At 33.4% G+C, this 10,578-nt stretch overlaps 3 protein-coding genes across 5 annotated transcripts in view; 2 read left to right on the top strand and 1 right to left on the bottom strand.

Annotated features, from left to right (window-relative positions):
• Nucleotides 1-1,748: 1,748 nt before the first annotated feature.
• Nucleotides 1,749-5,594, top strand: LOC109535047 (lysine--tRNA ligase). Of its 2 annotated transcripts, none has more exons than XM_019900861.2 (5): nucleotides 1,749-1,996; nucleotides 2,182-3,205; nucleotides 3,262-3,581; nucleotides 3,975-4,239; nucleotides 5,399-5,594. In XM_019900861.2, exons 1-5 carry the CDS (start codon nucleotides 1,962-1,964, stop codon nucleotides 5,489-5,491), a joined length of 1,737 nt encoding a protein of 578 aa, XP_019756420.1. In that variant the 5' UTR covers nucleotides 1,749-1,961; the 3' UTR covers nucleotides 5,492-5,594. The 2 variants fall into 2 exon arrangements, with proteins under 2 accessions (XP_019756420.1, XP_019756418.1); XM_019900859.2 differs by having other exon boundaries at nucleotides 1,806-2,128.
• A 1,708-nt stretch (nucleotides 5,595-7,302) lies between these two features.
• LOC109535048 (deubiquitinase OTUD6B) lies at nucleotides 7,303-8,597 on the bottom strand. 2 transcript variants are annotated; one of them, XM_048664846.1, is made up of 2 exons: nucleotides 8,227-8,597; nucleotides 7,303-8,157 (listed from the first exon to the last, which is right to left on the bottom strand). In XM_048664846.1, exons 1-2 carry the CDS (start codon nucleotides 8,429-8,431, stop codon nucleotides 7,526-7,528), a joined length of 837 nt encoding a protein of 278 aa, XP_048520803.1. In that variant the 5' UTR covers nucleotides 8,432-8,597; the 3' UTR covers nucleotides 7,303-7,525. The 2 variants fall into 2 exon arrangements, with proteins under 2 accessions (XP_048520803.1, XP_019756421.1); XM_019900862.2 differs by having other exon boundaries at nucleotides 7,303-8,590.
• A 215-nt stretch (nucleotides 8,598-8,812) lies between these two features.
• Nucleotides 8,813-10,578, top strand: part of LOC109535049 (trifunctional enzyme subunit alpha, mitochondrial) — a 16,690-nt gene continuing 14,924 nt past the window's right edge. Inside the window, exons 1-2 of the mRNA XM_019900863.2 lie at nucleotides 8,813-9,010; nucleotides 9,147-9,250. Of these exons, the coding sequence (XP_019756422.1) occupies nucleotides 8,941-9,010; nucleotides 9,147-9,250 (174 nt within the window). The 5' untranslated portion in view covers nucleotides 8,813-8,940. The remainder of the gene's footprint in view (nucleotides 9,011-9,146; nucleotides 9,251-10,578) is intronic.

Below are 10,578 nucleotides of genomic sequence, written 5' to 3'. Positions count from 1 at the left end.
ACACAACACTGGAAGCGGCTGGTATCTGGCTACCTTATATTCAGTTGTTGTAAAACTCAAATATACTTCACAGTTATCTAGAGATCACAGAATTCCGAACACAACACTTAGTCATTCTCCGAGCCACGTTATGCTCCATTATTGTAAAACAAAGATAAATATCACAGTTATCAAACTAGTTGAAAATGCTTATGATGCAAATTAAAAACATTGATAGACTGAAAGATTGAAAATTGATGGAATAATCTTAACTGTAAAATACTGTATGTTCAGAGTCCTCTTATGGGCATATGTACAAAACAAACGCATGCAAACAATCAGCTGATCCTCTGGATTTTTGGACGACGCCTCTCAGTGGTTGCATTTAGCAAAATCATTTTGGCGGGAAAGCAAAACTGTCCAATCTATACTCTGTAATCTGTGGATCTGAAATCTGAAACTGATCTGAAACTGATCTGATTGCAGCATGAAATCGAGTGTCTAAGTTGTCAAATGTCGTATTTAACAGTGTTGCCAGATCGTTAAAACCACAGGCAAGTAAGTTCTCCAAGACAAAGTTCTCCCTCTCCCTAGTCTCTCTAGTCTCCTTAGTTAAGTTGTCTTTGTTATTTTTTTACAAAACTTATTTTTGGGTATTTAGCCTCAAAAATTTTTGTCTTCAAAAAAGACAGAATTTCCTCACGTATTTTATTACAGATTGATAAATAGTGCTCCTATTTCGCAATAAATAAATAAAAGACGTGAGGAAATTCTGTCTTTTTTAAAGACAAAAATTTTTGAGGCAAAATACCCAAAAAGAAGTTTTGCAAAAAAATGAATCCGCCTCAACAATATAGAACTTGTCTTAGTTAGTTATAATAATATATTCTTAAAACACACTTTTCTTAAAGGCAAATAACTTTTTTTAAGAAAAAAATTCTATTAGTCAAAGAGCAGGGGAAACATGTTGTTGAGGTTTCAACTTTAAGAAAGAAGAATAAACAATCAAATTTAAACACGAGAACACTGGAAATGATTAAATGGGGATGGGGGTCAAAATAAGCCAAAAACTAATTTTTCCGTATTCAATTTTTTTTGCGCATAAATGATTTAATTTAGGTGAACATCTGTTAAATGATCCAAAAATATTATATGCTATAATGGGACGGCGCCACTGGTAAAAATGGCAGTGTAAGTACCCTGTATAATCTACTAGGTATAAGGAAAAAATATCGGTAGGTAAATTCCGGATTTTTCTGTGATAGATGCTTGATAGTATTTGAAAAAATATATGTAACCAATACTAATCATAACTATTAGAAACTAAAAACGTTACCGAAAATTATAAAAACCATCCCATATTTTGTGTCTAAGAAAAACCAAGAATAAACAAAATATAGATTTTGACGCGAACATTTTGAAATTACGTTTCTGTGTCGTCGCTGTGATAGAGAGGGCAGACGTCATGGCGTTTTCTGTTTTCTTCAGAAAAGTAGTGCATTTTCCACTAGTATAATGTGATGAAAAACGCACTTTGCCCTGAAAGAGCACTAAGAAAATTTGCTGGTAAAAGAATTATTTACAGGGCGAGACAAATTTTAAACGCGAACTCTATCCATAAATTGATGTTGTCATTTGATGTAATTTATATCTGAGTTTTTTTCCTTCAAAAACCTAAAATATTAAATTATCCATATTCTTATTAAGTAATTAATTAGTAGTTAATCAAAAAGTAAACGAGTTCAAAAGTAAATTCTTGATCCAAACGCTCACTGGCGGCTAAATTATAAACCACACCACACGAGTAACCTGTGCGAGTAACATTTGACATTTATCTTGTATATGATACGCACATGATACGTGGAATGTGGAATACAGAAAATACAGTGAAGTAAAATTCTCACCAACGTGGTAGAATTGTTAGGTTATTTTATTAATAAAACAGTTGTTAGTTAATAACATATACCACATATTTAAGTGCTATGGCCGAAGCAGGAGACGACAAGCTTTCTAAAAAGTAAGTCCCGTATTCGCCTTCTCATTTTGAACAGTTTATTATTTCTTACATAAACATTAAAATGTTGCAAAGATTGCACTTTTTGAGAATGCAGTTTTCGACTACCTCAGCTTTGCGCGACATTGCTAAACGGTAGGTTTCACTCCCTGCCGGTTTTGACTAATTAGTTTCATACATTTTTTTAGTGAGCTGAAAAGGAGACTGAAGGCTGAGCAAAAGGCCAAGGAAAAACTAGAAAAAGCTGCCGCTTTGCCTGCAGTGGCCCCCAAAGCACAGGTGGCCCCCAAAGTTACAGAAGAAGATATTAGCCCAAATGAGTATTTTAAATTGAGAACATCCGCTGTAGAGAATTTAAAGAAATTAGGAGGTTCAAATCATCCATACCCTCATAAGTATCATGTTACCATATCCCTAGAGGGATTTATTGAACAGTATTCCTACTTAAAAGATAATGAAGTGCTTGAAAGTGAGATACTCAGTGTTGCTGGCAGAGTGCACGCTATCAGAGCTTCTGGTCCAAAATTAATATTTTACGATTTGAGAGGCGAAGGCACAAAACTGCAAATTATGGCTACTGCTAAGCAATATGAAAAAGAATCTGAGTTCGAAGAAGACTCGGATAAAATTAAAAGGGGTGATATCATAGGTGTAAGAGGGGTTCCAACTAGAACCAAGAAAGGTGAACTATCAGTGATTCCCCTAAAGTTAACTTTATTGTCTCCTTGTTTGCATATGCTCCCACACTTGTATTATGGCTTAAAAGATAAAGAGACTAGATTTAGGCAAAGGTACTTAGATCTGATTTTGAATAACAATATACGGTTCATTTTCCAAACTAGAGCCAAAATAATTGCTTATATAAGAAAGTTCTTTGATGAGCAAGGATTTTTGGAAATTGAAACCCCAATGATGAACATGATTGCCGGGGGCGCTACTGCAAAACCGTTTGTAACACATCACAATGATCTTAATATGGACCTGTTTATGCGCATTGCTCCCGAACTCTATCACAAGATGTTGGTGGTAGGAGGGTTTGATAGAGTTTATGAAATTGGAAAACAATTTCGAAATGAAGGAATCGACTTGACTCACAATCCTGAGTTCACGACATGTGAATTTTATATGGCGTATGCTGATTATCAGGACTTAATTGCGATTACTGAAAGTTTGCTGTCTACTATGGTCTATCATATTCATGGGACACACAAGGTAAGGATTATCGAATTTCGAAACCTAGATTTAACTGCGTTAATTTAATATTGCAGGTTAAATATCATCCCGATGGCCCCGAAGGGGAAGAGTATGAGATTGATTTTACACCTCCATTTAAACGAATCCCAATGGTGCCAGCTTTAGAGGCTGCTCTTAATGTGAAATTCCCCCCTGCAACCGAATTTTACTCGCCGACAACAACTAAATTCCTGGACGATTTGTGTATTAAGCATAACGTGGATTGTGCTCCACCCAGAACGACTGCAAGACTGTTGGATAAGTTAGTTGGTGAATTTATAGAGGAAAAATGCATCAATCCGACCTTCATAATGGAGCATCCTCAAATCATGAGTCCATTGGCCAAATGGCATAGGTAAATATCTGATTTTCTAAATGTATGCTAATAGTAAATTCGTTCAAACATACTATTGATAATTACTGTAATGGGTAATTAGCTCAACCTACTATTTATGGGGCGTTTTAAAACGATTGCTATTAATTTAATCCAGATATAAACTTGGATCAGCAATTAAAGTAGTTCGATATATTTAATGTGCAGAAAATTTGGTAAATCAATATTAATTATATCGATTGCCGATTATTCGAAAAAAAATGTCTATATCAAGGGGAACGTAGGAAATAATATACAAACGTTGCTCAAAGCAACTAACGACATATACAGCGGATTCCCATGATTTGTATAAACTATTACTCAGCCATGTTTTCTTGCACAAAGGTGATGAAACAATCTGATCTATAATTTTAGGTCTATACCTGGACTCACAGAAAGATTTGAACTATTTGTCATGAAGAAAGAAATTTGCAATGCTTACACTGAACTGAATGACCCCGCAGTCCAAAGGCAAAGGTTTGAACAGCAAGCTGCTGATAAAGCAGCTGGAGATGATGAAGCTCAATTGGTCGATGAGAATTTCTGCACAGCTCTGGAGTACGGATTACCGCCAACTGGAGGCTGGGGTTTGGGCATTGACAGGCTGACAATGTTTCTAACAGACAACAACAATATTAAGGTAATCACGAAATGGTCACTTCTAAGACCTTCGAGATATTTATGAGCAGGAATTTATATATCAACTTATAAAATCGTATGAATTCTTTTCAACAGGAATTAAATTCGCAACTGAAATTTTAGTAGTGGGACAAGTGCTTGTATTCAATAATGCTAAATGTATTATGCTAAGTGATAAATTTATGACGGCAAATTCCCACCCGTCATTCATATTTTTCTCATTAGCTTTAGGTAACTACCTGTTGCTTTATTTATTAGTCAGACAAAGTAATTTTCATCCATTCAATGGTTCAAAATTTACTTGTCAAAGCAATTGTAGAAATACTTACAGAACGGCTTAAACATCACATCATTTCGCAACTTCAGATTTCATTCGATTTCTTCGATAACGTTCGCTTATTTAAACGTACATTTAACGTTCAAACAATTAATTGATTCCGCTCGTCTATTATGTAAAATCTTTGACTGATTTAGATTCTCCCAAAGAAATGTAAACTTTACGCACTTTCGACATAGTTTTGAATAGCATCATTTTTAAAAACTGGCTAATAATAGTTACTTAACACTGATATATTTAACTCGATCGACAAATATCTGCATCGTTGTTCAAGAAAAAAATTATAAAAATCCCAATTTTTCACATAAAAAAGTTTTCTAACTTTAGGCAAGTTTTACAGTAGTTTATACGCTACTAGGCTACCAAATGGCCATTGAACTACTTCAAAGTATTTCTTAATAGCAAAGTTAAACTTGCATCAAGAGCTAATGCATATTTTCGAGAAATTAAACTATAAAAAATGTAATTCTGAATTCACTTTTGGATATTTTAATAACAGCTAAATAGTGAAACAAAAAAAATAGATGTATTAATAATAACAAATCAGTTAAATCTAAAGATAATCTCACTTGTAATGTTTAATAGAATGTTGGATTTTGTCATAAGATTGCGAAATATGAGCATATAACATAAGAAACTACTGTTGTTATTGTCGTAAAATGTAGCACATACACAGTTTTATATGATGCAATCAATGCAATACAACAAAAGGATATACAAATTCTGTTTAACTGCGCAAATAATAGTAGATAAATTTTATTAAATTAGATCCAAGTGAGTATGAATATGAATTTAAAAATGTTCAATGCAAATTTAATTTTAGGAAGTGTTGTTGTTCCCCGCCATGAAGCCAGATGATCCAAATAAAAATAAAGAAGAAAATGGTACTGAAAATAGTATCTCAGTCGATAAATGAAGTAAAATATTATATTTTTTGTAAACAGGTTTATGAAATAACTGATTAATTTAACAGTTGTTAACGTCGACATACAATAAACAACCGTATTTATTATAGAGTATACTGCGTGAATCGTTTATTAGACCTACCTCAAAGACAAATTTATTTCTATTATCAGAATTGAATTACATCACGAATTTTACTGAGACTTCCTACTAACAAAATAAATTATTTTATCATTTACTATCAATTACTTGGACAATCCATTTTAATTTAGGATTAATCAGGATTTTAAAGTAAAAAATTTACTTTGTGTAAATTTAAAAGAATTTACGGAGAAAATTTTGTCAACATGATTATCTTCTGATAATTAAAAGTATTAATTTATTTTGCTTTTAAAGCAAGAGAATCAGAAAGTTCTGAAAGTAGAGTTCATACAGTATGATTTATATACGTTCTATACTTTTGAATAAAATGTGAAACGAGGATTATCCATTATTTGAAAGGAAAATTATTTTGAGTACATTTGCTAGTGAATCGGAGCAGTTCGTCAGTTTTCGAAACGTCACAAAGAAAATCCATTTTACGGCGGCTTCAAAACTCACTAGTTTAAAAATACAGATTTTTCTCCAATATTTATCAAATTTTGTGTTTTTGGCCAGTTTTCGAGAACGAAGAATATATTTTGAAGAAACATGTGAAATGTAATTTTTTTATTAAATATTTTAATAAAAGATCATGGTGTGGGGCTTCAAACTGCATTGAATATAATTTTACCCTATATGTCTTGAAGCTGATTTACAATCCAAACGACTCCATTTTTTTTCAATAGAAAATATTCAACAAACAATATGTTTTGATAATGCAAGTATTTGAAAGAGAAACATACAAAGTTATAGTAATTTTATTAGACACATGATAATAAAAGCAATTAAATTAGTAATAATTTACAGTAGTTGTCGGAAGCGGTTATCGTTCGCACTTTGGCCTGGATAACTATTATTGGCTATAATTGAATAATCAGTAATATTTTAAGACTCATTCATGAAAAGCCACCTTGTATAGTCTCTTCTAGCGTTCAGAGTTCATTAAGAACGTACATTAACTAGGATTTCCCAAGAAATACGTTTTAGCTTTCTTTATGTGGCTAACACAAATTTTCGCAAGAATTTTTAATAAAATTATATATATACTACTGAGAAAATATATTATAATTTGAGGATCTGAGCGGTAGGTAAGGCATCCAGGTCAAATGTAAAAAAAGAAAAAATATTTCACGTTTCAGAAGCTCCTTAACCCATTAAATAAGGATTTATCTCTTTAGAAGTACGCAATTTCGCTTGACCCCGTGGAGCAAAAAATAGGCCTCGGTACACTCTTCACCCTTTCCGATATAATTCCCTGTTTTAACGTTTTAAATTTTCATGTTTTTGCTTTTATGCCGTTGGAAATTAAGACGTTCTACCGTTTCTGAGATACAGGTTGCTCTTGATTTTCAGTACCCCAAACATTTTCATATCTTATTTCTGTCTTTTTGGAGTTTACGAATTTCTAATCAAAGTATGAGAAAATAGATCTCGAGTTATAGTGACTGATACTTTTCAGGTGTCTGTCCAAATAATAAGTATTAGAACTAAATGAATCATTTTAAAGTAGAAATTCGCGGTGTATCATTATTTTTTAAACATACACAATCTTTGAAACATCGAGCTTATTCCGATAAACTTAGTACACACTTGTAAGAACACACGCATTTAAATAGGTCTAAAACCTGAGTTGGGATTTGATTATTATGTTCTGGTGGGCTTAGAATGTTTAAAACCTCAAAATGTTTTTGAATAGTTTTCGTATATTTCATACTTATCGTAAAAACCAAAAAACGTTACACAAACAAACGCATGCATTCAACTCGGTAAAACTTAAGGATAACTTTATTGATTTTTTACAATAATAAGAATTGTAACACCGAATGGGACTTCCATTTGCGATGTTCCAACTGTGAACATACTAATGAAACACATGAAATAAAGATAGAAGGATCCGTCCTAGTCATCACGAAGAGTCAGCGTCTTGTTCTAAAGGCAAAGTAGAATTGTAATGTTCTCCTAATTTGTATAAATGTCTGTGATAAGTCAAAATAAGCTCTGGGCCTTCGAAGTTTTCTCCTTGAATAGTAGGTGGACCAGTGGCTTGTATCACTTTAATGGGACAGGATAATATGTTGGACAATGCTTTAAGTTCTAATTGTCCACCCCAGACTTTGGTTGTTTCCACTTCTTTGCAATAGCTCTCAAATGCCTCTTCACTGACGGTTTCAAACTCATCATCTTCGTTACACATAAATGGTAAGAAGTCTTCTTTATTTGTGAGCATATAATTGGCTGTTTTTTGCCGTAATTCAGGCACTGAATATGAAGGCTTGCCTAAGGTTTGGAGTTGATGTTTTACAGCTAAATATAAGCAGTTTCCATTAGCGTTAATATTAAATATTTGAAGATTTATATCCCCAAGGGATTTTTTTATAGAATTCATTTCAATAGATCGAACTCCATCTCTATTTTTCTCGGCCTCTTCGGAAATATATCTTTCACGTTCTCTCGCTTCAGTATCTTTCTTGTTACGTCTTTTTTGTGCTCTGGATATTTTTGGTAGCACTGTTTCAGCTTCCTGATTGCTGTGGTCTTCTGTATTCAGTTCGGGCTCATTGGTAGTGACTTGTTCATTTTTAATTAAACTCATTTGCTTAAACTCACCTAGTTCTTGAGCATGTTTGTCATCCAGGTCTTTTTCTAATTTTGCTATTTCCTCCGAAACGGTTTTTTTCTTCTTTTTGTCACCTTTGGGAATACTTTTCTTCATTGACTGGGTTTTATTCTGCAAGTCTTTTTTTTCTTGGCGCTGCCTTCTCACTAATTCGTCCATATTGACAGGGCCCAGCTCACCTTGCGAGCTTTCCATAGTTATAGTAAAAAATGTTACTAGGATGAAGTTAAATACATATATATTATATATAAGTTTGGATAAATTAAATTCTCAAAAATATTCGGTTATGTTCTCTTAATTACCAAACGTTATGATTTGATCCTGTTTTTTAAGCTAAATGTGACAACTGTGAAACGATTAACCTCAAGAATAAAATATTTTGTATTTATTCAGTTTTATAATTAAATAAATTGATAAATCCGAGGATCCAAATAATATTTTTACTTCATTTTCAGAAGCTTATTTTTTGCCAATTTCAAAAGGAAATTATAGATGATTTGCTAGTAGAAGACAATGTTGTCAAACAGCCAATAACACCCAAAAGCACAAGTGCTAAAGATAAAGTTGTTTTCATCAGTTTTTACACTAGCAGAGGAGTCCAAAGTACATTTATTTTTATTTGGTTTCATTTGAAGCGTTTTGATATCCTTTAGTTGTATATCTGCCATAGTTCATAGAGTATTTTGTGCCCGTCTGAAATAAGCATGGCGAGTCTGAGGCTCTTTGGTGCTTTATCAAAAAATGCAAACCCCAATTTAAGATGTTGGCAAACAGGTCAGTTTTATTAATTTAATAAGCTTCATATGCATTCTCCGGCTTAATTGAAGGTTCAACACGGTTATATGTGTATCAGTTGTACCTTGTACTCTGATCAAAAAATAATTTCAAACATGTATTTTTCAAATTTCAGTGTCCAAAAGGCATTTGGCTGCAGCTGCAACAACAAGGAAGCACATAGATTTAAAAGTGGTTGATAATGTAGGTGTAATTGGCTTCGATACCCCTGGAGCTAAGGTAAAGGAATGTTTCCTAGGTATCGAAAATATTCAAACTGTGGTCTACTTAAAGTTTAAGCCTAAACATAATTAAGTATCGGAGCCCTAACTGCCGGTTATCGTTACTCAATGCGGTGCGATTTCGATAATTCACACCTTAAGTAAACCGACATCTTCGATAATACGGAGCAGTGACGTGCATTAAAATTTGCAAGAAGGGAAGCAATGTATAAAAACTCACCTATTTATAATGGAACTTAGTTTTTATATATTTTTTTGCCAACTCGTCTATTATCTCGTTGTAGAAACGGGGATGCTGCGACATTTTCCCAACAAGATTGTTTTCAATTGCTAAAAGGGAAGCACTACAGAGACGATCTTGATATGTCGAGTTTCGCAAGTGAGTCTATCCGATTTAGCGTTAAAAAACTATGTTCTTCCGAGGCACTAGTAGCTGGAATTGTCAACACTAACTCTAACTCTCTGGAAGATGCATTGTAAAATCTTTTTTTCAAAAATGTTAATATCCATCTATGTATTGTATTGTCTCAATGTCTTGAGTATTATACAAAGCGGTTCCAAACGTAACAAAATCATATCCAAATATTGTCTATAATGACGAATCAAAAACTTTAATTGTTTTTCCGGGAAATGTGTGTTTGCACGGATTAAAATTACGCAATTCGAGAATGTCTAGGTCATCAAAATTCTTGAACCTATTCTCCATTTCTTGATACCTTTTCAATAATATATGCAAAATGATTCATTTAACTTATCTAAGTGATTTATTTTGTAGATGCTTACATAATAATTATTGGTTTCAATAAACCTAATTACTGAAACTTCTATGTCGCAAACATGTCGAATACATTCTTTAAGACCCCTCTTTAAGAAATCCTGCCCAGAAAGAATTTCTGTTCTGGAGAACGTGGGTGTTATCCGATTGGACCTTCATAAATCATTAGGTGCCTTTACACTTACGCTCTTCTCGTGGGTGATTGGAGCGTCCCGTTCCAGTCGCGCACTAAAGAACGCTAGTCTAAAGAAAAATACATACTGGCGTACGCGAAAGCTGCACGTTGCAACCTGCAGGCTTTGCGTTGCGATAACGAAATGCAAACTGTTGCACACATTTTTTCTACATCGTGCTTTTGGTGTGGGATTTTACCGTGTGATATCAGAGTGGTCTCAAAGATTTGGTATTTTGCTTAGAACAAATTGGCCCTTTGCAGATTTTTTTCTTCGCTTATTCTGATCATTTATGGTCAAGTAACCGTTCTACAATTTTATTGAAGTGATAACTTTTTATGGGAGGGTGAACCGATTTTTCTCGGTCACGACGAGCCG

The sequence above is a fragment of the Dendroctonus ponderosae genome, unplaced genomic scaffold (genome assembly GCF_020466585.1).
Source record: "Dendroctonus ponderosae isolate FM_Combo_2020 unplaced genomic scaffold, Dpon_F_20191213v2 Dpon_F_20191213_3, whole genome shotgun sequence".
Taxonomy (NCBI): domain Eukaryota; kingdom Metazoa; phylum Arthropoda; class Insecta; order Coleoptera; family Curculionidae; genus Dendroctonus; species Dendroctonus ponderosae.
This window is presented reverse-complemented; position numbering and strand designations above follow the sequence as displayed.

Coding starts and splice junctions, on each gene's coding strand:
- LOC109535047 (XM_019900859.2), top strand. CDS start 2,058: ATGTTGCAAAGATTGCACTTTTTGAGAATGCAGTTTTCGACTACCTCA. Junction 2,129..2,181: donor TTGCGCGACATTGCTAAACG/GTAGGTTTCACT, acceptor ACATTTTTTTAG/TGAGCTGAAAAGGAGACTGA. Junction 4,240..5,398: donor CAGACAACAACAATATTAAG/GTAATCACGAAA, acceptor ATTTAATTTTAG/GAAGTGTTGTTGTTCCCCGC.
- LOC109535048 (XM_019900862.2), bottom strand. CDS start 8,431: ATGGAAAGCTCGCAAGGTGAGCTGGGCCCTGTCAATATGGACGAATTA.